The sequence below is a fragment of the Monoraphidium neglectum genome, assembly GCF_000611645.1.
Source record: "Monoraphidium neglectum strain SAG 48.87 unplaced genomic scaffold scaffold02048, whole genome shotgun sequence".
In the NCBI taxonomy this organism is placed as follows: domain Eukaryota; kingdom Viridiplantae; phylum Chlorophyta; class Chlorophyceae; order Sphaeropleales; family Selenastraceae; genus Monoraphidium; species Monoraphidium neglectum.
In genome coordinates, this window is record NW_014011580.1 from 1 (window position 1) to 8,232 (window position 8,232).

General features: G+C 64.0%; 2 protein-coding genes across 2 annotated transcripts; one reads left to right on the forward strand and one right to left on the reverse strand.

Annotated features, from left to right (window-relative positions):
- Positions 1–172: 172 nt before the first annotated feature.
- On the forward strand, positions 173–2,068 carry MNEG_9745 (hypothetical protein; the record flags this gene model as incomplete). Its single annotated transcript, XM_014041781.1, has 5 exons — positions 173–268; positions 450–517; positions 775–856; positions 1,299–1,583; positions 1,916–2,068. The coding sequence occupies 5 exons, from the start codon at positions 173–175 to the stop codon at positions 2,066–2,068; spliced, it is 684 nt and encodes a 227-aa protein (XP_013897235.1).
- A 953-nt stretch (positions 2,069–3,021) lies between these two features.
- On the reverse strand, positions 3,022–5,681 carry MNEG_9746 (hypothetical protein; the record flags this gene model as incomplete). Its single annotated transcript, XM_014041782.1, has 5 exons — positions 3,022–3,314; positions 3,515–3,824; positions 4,283–4,621; positions 5,016–5,310; positions 5,473–5,681. 5 exons carry the CDS (start codon positions 5,679–5,681, stop codon positions 3,022–3,024), a joined length of 1,446 nt encoding a protein of 481 aa, XP_013897236.1.
- Positions 5,682–8,232: the final 2,551 nt, after the last annotated feature.

The following is an 8,232-nucleotide window of genomic DNA, read 5'->3' on the forward strand; positions in this document are numbered from 1 at the left end:
GACGCGCCCTGCCCTCCCCCCACCTGCCTCCTCCTGCCCCTCCCCTTTCCCGCAGGTCAGCGCCGCCGCCAACCCCAATGACACCTTCTCCTACCCCCCCGGCGCCTCCTCTTCCAGCGGCCAGCCGCTGTCCGCGCCCGCGCGCGCGGCGCTCGCGCGCGCGACCGCGGCGATGCGGCGGTACGGCTGGCTGGCGTTCTGGATACAGCTGACGCTGTCCATCGTTTCCGGCGTCATCCTGCTGTTCAGCGTGGCGTTCACATCCCAGGTGCGCCGGGCGGTCGGGCCGCACGCACGGCGCCGCCGAGCCCAGACGGCGGCGGCTCAGGGGGTGGGGGCCTGCCCAGCGTCACCCGCACATCCACCGCAACCTACCCGTGGCAAGGGTCACCAACCCCAATACGCTGCCCCCGCGTTCGCCGCGCCCGCCGCCTCACTGCGCCCGCCAGAGCGGCCCCAAGGCGTCGCTGTACTTGACCCTCATTGGGATCCTGGCAGGCTTCCTATCCACTTTTTGGTGAGGGCCACCAGCGCGACCGCCAGCCAGCCCGGTATTGCCAATGGGCCCGCGGCTTACCCCGGGAGCCGCCGGCGGGCCAAGCAGCCGGGTTGCGTGAGTCCCGGCGTCTCCGCAGCGCCCGCGGCGGCAGCCTGCCGCGTCCGCGGCGCAGGCAGTCAAAGCGCCAAACCTCCTGCCAAGACTTAGCAGCCGCCACGCTCGAGCCGCGTCCCCCTCCCTTTCTCTTCTCCCCCATGTTTTGACGCTTGTGACAGGGCATTTGGATACCAGCGTGTCAGCATGAGAATGCAGGAGTACCTGGACGGCGCTGACGTGGCGAAGATCAAGAAGCAGACGGTGCGCGGAGGCTGGCTGCACGTTTGCAGGGGCTTCGCTGCTGGTTGCCATGTTGCGTGTTGCGTGTATGGGTTGTGTGTGTATATGTGTGTGTGTGTGTGTGTGTGTGTGTGTGTCCCCTCAAGATGTCGGTGGTGGTCCGCATGCGCTTGTGCAAGCATCTGCGCTCGAGTGGCATGGTGAAGGCGGACTGCGCGTCTGTCGCGGTCGATGCCGCCGCCAGCTGGCCCGAGGGGTGGGGCCGTCACCCCCTCAGCCACCTTGCATCTGAGACTGCCTGGTCTACACCCACCCTTGAACCCCTGAATCATGAATAACGTACATACACGTTGTAAAGCCACACATGTCCCCATTCATCTACTTGTGCACGTACACATCTGTTTCTAAACATGTACCGGCTTGAAGACACTCTCCTCTGGTTCTTCCATACTCTGATTCGCAGGTCATCGAGAACATCACCAAGGGTGTCCTCATCAATGTCGTCGGCATGGGCTCCACCCTCCTCGGCATCTCCACCCTCGTCGGCGTGCTCGTCGCCAAGACGCTCTCCAACGCCAGCGTCAACCCCTTCATGGCGTCAGCGGCCGGCACCTACAACCCCGTGCTGGCGCTGGACGTGTTCCTGGTGCAGGCGGCGACCAACACGCTGCTGGGCCACTTCCTGAGCCTGCTGTGCAGCTTGTGGCTGCTCAACGTGATCGGCGAGGGCCGGGGCCTCAACCTGCAGGTGCGCAGGAGTCGGGGCGACGGGGCTCATTGTTTAGGGGTCCAGGGTTTGAATCGTTTCGGCCCTTTGCTGCAGGTGCTTGCGTCAGGTTGCGCCTTGATCGGTTGTAGGTTTGGCCCTCAGGCCGGGTGCCACGCTGATGCCGCTAATGGCGGCCGGCGCTGTCGAGCCACTGCAGCACGGCTGGGGGCGGCAGGAGGCGACTCAGCATCGCCGGTCGCGCCCCTGCCTCAGCACCACTGCTTGCTAGCAGTGTGGTGCATTGGCATCCCGCGTGGCCTCTCCCAACCACTCCCCCAACCGCCACGAACCCCCGCCAACTGACTTCGCAGCGCCAGCAGCACATCCAGAAGTTGAAGGCGGAGGAGGAGGGCGTGACGGGGGTCAGCATGTCTGGAAGCCTCTACCGCATCGGCGGCGGCGGCGGCGGCGGCGGCGGCGGCGGTGGCGGCGGCGCGTTAAATGGCGGGTACGCTCGGCGGTAGTTGCTGGCCTCCTTTTTTTGTGGCCTCTTAGTGGTGTCGTGAATTTGCAGCACTAGATCACATGAACGACCGAGCTTTTGTGCGTGACCGCCCCCGCCAGACCTCCAGGGGATTCTGAGGCACGTTTCATGCTTTCATTCAGCATGCAGGGTCCCCTCTCAGCATGCAGGGTCCCCTCTCAGCGCACGCCTTGCTCCGGCCGGTGCTTTTGAAGTGTCGGCCGCTCGCTGCTGCGCCGGCACCCTGCATTTGACGCGGCTGTCATGGCTGAACTGCACTCGTCAATCGCTTGTGCGCGCCCATGCCAAATTTCGTCGCTGTGGTTGTCAGTTTTGCGGTTGAGGATGTTTGTTATGTCTTGGAAGCCAATTACAGCAAGTTGCGTGTTTTGGCCGCATGCATGTGTGTGAGTGTTTGGCCGTGTATGCTCTGTCCCAAAAACGTTTTAAACAGCCACCATCGCACCTTGCACAAACGCACGGCTGCAGCAGCCGGCCGTGTCATGTAAGTGCACAACAAAACCGCTGCTACTGTTATGGGCGCAGGGGTCTTGCGTGTTGACTCGGAGAGATCGGATTGCATGGACAGAGGCACTGGCACTTGACAGTGCCCAGGGAACTATGGGTGCAAGCAGAATGGTGCGCACCACGTCCCCCTCCGACGAAGAAGTGCGGTCTCAGCAAAAAATCGGCGAATTCGGTGGTATTGCTGACCTCGCACCCCCAAGGCGGCTTCCTGCTCCTGCGCTGCGCCTACATGCAAAGGTTAGAAACCAAGCTTGACGGGCGCTGCCACGCCGGCAGGCAGGCAAGCGCCACGGCTAGGCACGGCCCCAATGTAAGCCTCCCAAACCAAAGGCGCTGCACAGAGCAGCAGCCCTTAGGTCCGCCCTTCCTGCTTGCTCAAGCCCTTGCTCCATCCGCCATGCGGCACGCACCACTGCTCAGCCGCACCTAGGCCTCCACCGCCGCCACTTCAGGCGCCGCCGCCGCAGCCGCCGGACCCTCCCCCGCGCCGCTCTCGCCGCACCTCAGCCCGCCCACGTCGGCGGCTGCGGCCGCAGCCGCAGCCGCGGCCTCCTCGGGGCCGCGGCCGAAGCACAGCGCCGCCACCTCGAGGAACCGCTCCTCGGTCAAACTTATGGCGGCCAGCAGCTCCCAGGCCAGGTCCTGGTCAAACGCGTCGTAGTCAGCCTGGCGGAAGAGCACCATGTGGCCGGTCACCTCCCAGACCGCCGGGTTGACGCCTGCGGAGTGGTTGCGCGGATGATACGGATGGGAAAAATCGGATGAGCCTCCGGCTGGGCGTGCGGTAGCGGGGGCGCTCGCGCAGGGTGGTGGGCGACGCAGCAGCGCGCTGCCTAGGCACAACTGTCGTGCCGGCGTGCCACCCTATAAATCCTCGATACCCGTATCACCCGAGTTACGAGCAGCGTCACCCGCTCACCCGTGTCCAGCAGGTGCTCCGGCACCAGCCCCTTGGCCTGCTTGTCCGCGTAGCACTGCGGCGTCAGGTACACCTTGCGCCCGCAGTCCGCAATCAGCATGTTGTGCGGCACGTTCGCGCCCTGCAGCGCCAGCGCCGCGGCCGTCACCGCGTCTGCGAGCGCCGCGGCGTCGCCGCCCTCGATAAGAAACGCGTTGACGGGGTAGCCCGTGAGGCGCGAGACGGTGACGCCGTCGGCGCGGGGCGCAATGCCGTGGACGGGGGCGGAGCCGGCGCGCTCGATCGGCATGGTGGTGTTGAGGTAGTATGACTGCCGGTTTGAGGTAGTGGAGATGGAGAGGGGGGCGGACGAGAGGCGGCACGAGGACGTGAGAGGTAGGGGCGGTGGCGCGTCAAGCCATTGGCGTGAAGGCGGGCCCCCTGGGGTGCGACTCCCCACCCTGGAAGCCACCCGTCCGGCAGCCCGATTCAACCAATCGACCGGCGACTTCACTCTGATAAAAAAAGGGCCCATCTCCCTCCAACGCACCCCGCCACCCCGCCACCCCGCCACCCCGTCCAAGAATGGTACATCACACCTTCCCTTGCACACGCGCGCACACACACAAACACACACACACACACACACACACACACACACACACACACAGACAGACACACACACACACACACAGACACACAGACACATCCAAACGTGCCCGTACGTGCAGCCCCCACCCCCCACACACACAAACACACACACCAGCGCGCCGCAGCCGCCTCACGCACCTGGAAGTGCAGGTGGTTGATGGTGGCGTAGGCCCCCAGGCTGTTGTAGCCCACCCTCAGGTGCGGGTTGGCCGCCTCCGCCGCGTACCGCAGCGCCAGCAGCACCGACTCGCGGTCCAGCAGCTGCGGCAGCTCGTCCAGCACCCGCGGGCACAGCAGCACGTGCCCGTAATCGATGGGGGACACGTTGACGAGCACGAGGTTGGGGGAGGCCGAGGCGGCGGCGGCGGGCGCGAACGAGGCGCGGGCGCCGGGGGCGGCGGGCTTGAAGGCGAAGAGGGCCTCTTTCAGGGAGGCCTTGTTGAAGTTAAATTTGGAGGGGTCGAACGGCTGGCAGACCTGTGAGGGGCGAGCACCAAGATTGAAGATGGGAGGAGCACCGGGGGGTCCATGGTCGAGGGGTACACCGGGCAGGAGCCGGGCGGCACAGGAATCGCACCTGGCGCGCCGCGGCATGCCAATTCGTGCCCGCTGCCTCGCCCGTCGGCGCTGCTCATCGCGGCACCATGCGCAGGCCCAACCCCACAGCACGCCGCGAACGCTCGCTGTTCTGCGACGCCGCACGGCCGCCTCGAGCGCACGCCACGCAGCCCCGCTGCCGGCGGCGGCATCGCAGGGGCTGCTGCTTGGTGTGTCTGAAGCGCAGGCAGACAAGCGTGGGTTCGAGGTCGCCGTTCCATTGCATCATGGCATCCAAGACGGCCACCAAGTTGCACCCACGGCCACCCCACACCTGGTCGACCCGGAACTCGGTCGGCCGCTTCTTGGTGGCGCGCCCCTCGTTCAGCTGCGCCACAAACCCCAGGTGACCCGGCAGCACCTTGGTGGGGCACGCCATGACGTCATAGCGCAGCAGCCCCTTGGCAGCCGCGTCCTCCCAGTGGGCAAGCAGCAGGCCATCCAGGAGCGAGCGCCCCGGGGAGCAGGGGTCCTCCGGGCCGCGCCGCAGCTCGCCGCCGCTGGGTGCACCGGGGGCCGCCTCGGGGGCCAGCGGCGGCAGCTCGGCGGCCGCCAGGGGGACGGCGCTGCTGAGGGGCGCAGGGCGGGGGGGGAAGGTGGGAGCGCGTGTGAGCGAGCGGCATGGTTGCAGCCGGTGGGTCGCCCAACCACCCAACCAGACAATATACCACGTCACTGGCAGCCCGAACGCATGATGTGACAGCCTGTGCCCGCATCACGACCGCACCCACCTGCTGCTCTCAGCCTTTGCGTGGCCGCCGACCGCGCCAAGCAACGGCGCGGGGCCGTCGGCTGCGAACGAGTACGTGGCAAGGCGCGCGCCGGCAACCCGCCCGATGGGAACGTCTGCGGCGAGCACTGGAGCGTCGACCTCAGCCGGCGCGGCCTCCGCCTGTGCCAGGGACACTATGGTCGCAATGCGCTCGGCGAGAAGCGCCATCTGCGCTGCCGAATGGGGGATGCTGCTGGGAGCGCGGCGGCGCTGCTCGCGGTGTCGGTCTGCGGCTATGCGCCGACGCTGCTAGAGCAACCTCCGGCTTCTCCTCCCAGCCAAGCACCTAAATTATGGTATTATGCATTCATAGGTTCAACTTAGGGGGTTCATATAGAGCGTTGTGCACCGGGGCACAAGGGGTGTGTGGTGTAGAAGCCGCACACCACGCCCCCACACACGCACTGTGATTGTGTGCAACAATATCACACGATGTCGGTCCTACACTCTCAGCTCCAGCTCCGCCTCTAATTCTGTGCTTCACACCCGTGGTCTCGCTTCATGTATTCGATTTATCAGGCACGATGGAACGATGTCGAGAGTTTACATGGCATACGTTGCAGACGGGCGCAATGCAGGTCACTACTGTGGTGTGCCACTGTCAGAACAGGCGCAGGGCAGCTTCAAAGCGGATGGGCGGCTGGATGCTGGCCCCCACTGTACGCAACAGCACACACACGTGACCCGTTATGCAATCAATCAAGGTAGCAAAACAATGTAATTTGACAATCTACGGTGCTGAACTGGTGTGTTTGATGCATGCAACGCAGCCCTGGTGGCATGCCAGATGCCGCTAGTGATTACGCACCACGCCCGTCCTGCACTTGCAGCGAGCTGGCGTCTGGCCGAGCGCGTTGCCAGGCGACCTCACTGCTGAACGCTTGCGCTTGTCACATCAAAGAATTTGACCTACTTGCCGTAGCAGCTGCTGATCTCCTTCGGGAAACGGCAAGTGCAACCTATCTTCAAAGGTGGCTGAGGGCCTTCTTGCAGCTGCATGCTCAGGTTGCAGGCTGGTGCTGGGTGCTGGCTGTTGTTGACGGGCACAGTCCTGCCAATCATGAGACGCGCTGCTTGCTGGCGGGACCCATATTGCACACCACGTGTACATGGGCGTGACAGACTTCCTCCCGCTGAGCTCTGCGCATGCATCGAATCCTGCTGCGGGCTTGGGCTGAACTCTTGCTGCTGCTGGTGTGAGCCCAACCCAAGCCTTGCCATGTGCATCCCGCCACACAACCTTCGTCCCTATGGCAGTGTGTCCTGGCCAGTTTGGTAAGTCATCGTCCTTGTCAGGCGACGCAGGTTGCATGCTAGATAGAGGCGGCTCTGGGCATTGTTTGGGAGAGAGCGGGCACGAGGTTCTGCATGGCCACGGCTAGCAGGCTCCCCAGCCGCAGCAACCCTGCTGCATCACCTGGGACGAAAGCGTGTCGCTCTCAGTGTAGATCATCTGCGGCAATGCCAGCATGCCACCCCGCTTGACTTCCAGCGCTCACATAATTGCCGACGGCGCGTCTGCCAACAAACATAAAGTGAATCACGCCGCCACTAATTGGACAGCCATATCCTCTGATTACTACTATTATAAACTATTTGTCAGCGTCTTGCAGGTGGCTGCAAGGCGCATTACACGCCGGCTCGCATGCAATTCACGACTGTGGACTCGTTGAGAATGTATCTGGAAATAATACGTAGCGGATATGGCGAGTACGCAGAGCAGCTGTGGGCGAGCCGCATGCGGAGTACACTCGAGCTGGCAAATGGACACTCGAAGGATTTCGAAGCAGCCGGCATCAGCACTGGATACCACTGGAAAACCATCAAGGCGGCGGCGGGTGCGAGCGTGCCGGCCGCGGCGTGCAAGCACAACCGACTCTGTCTGAGACTCCGATGCTGACGCCGCTCAGCTCACCAGCGGTGCTCCCCTGTCCCTCCCCACTTGATCCCGCCGCAATCTTTCCAATCGCGTGCTGCATCGATTTCTGCCCCTCCATCACATCTGACCTCCACGGCTTGTGCCTGGCCACGTGCGTGCCTCACAGCGGCAGGTGCGCTGCCGCATGGGTTTGTGATGGCGCGTCTGGCAACCTTCCCGACGCTGCATTCCCAGCCAGGCCTTGTGGAGGTGGACGGACCCATGCAGCAGAGGTCCCTATTGTCGATGTTGACAGGCCGCCCCACCATACGCAACACAACAGCTGCCATTGTGCAGCTTCGTTGTCGTGACGCAAGCTTGGACGGTCCCCGCCGGCAGGCAGCCTTGCAGCACCGCAGCAGTGCTGCACGCCTCGTTGGCAACCATAATCAAGCTGTGCTTCTCTTCCCTCCCATCCTTGCATGTACCCTTCATGGCCTCCACCTGGGTTACCCCATTGCCTCGCAGTATCTGCAGCGGGCCCCAATACTCCGCTGGGCCACCGATTCACACTGCACCCAGAGGAAGCTGTCCAGGTCTCAGACACTGTTCTGGGGGGTTACCACGTCAGGCTGGGCAGGTGAGCGATCAGTGTGGCACTGAAACACCCAGCCCTGGTGCTTTCAACACGGCATCGTCACATTGCGATTGTTGCCGCCCGCGTACACTGCCAGGATCCTGCCTGACAAACATTTCTTGCTGTGCCTGTGTTGTGGCCGGCAACATGCCACCTCACAGAGTGGTCTACCCCACACTCCGCCCTGCTTGCGCAGCTTTCTCGGCCAACGCTGCGTGGTGAAG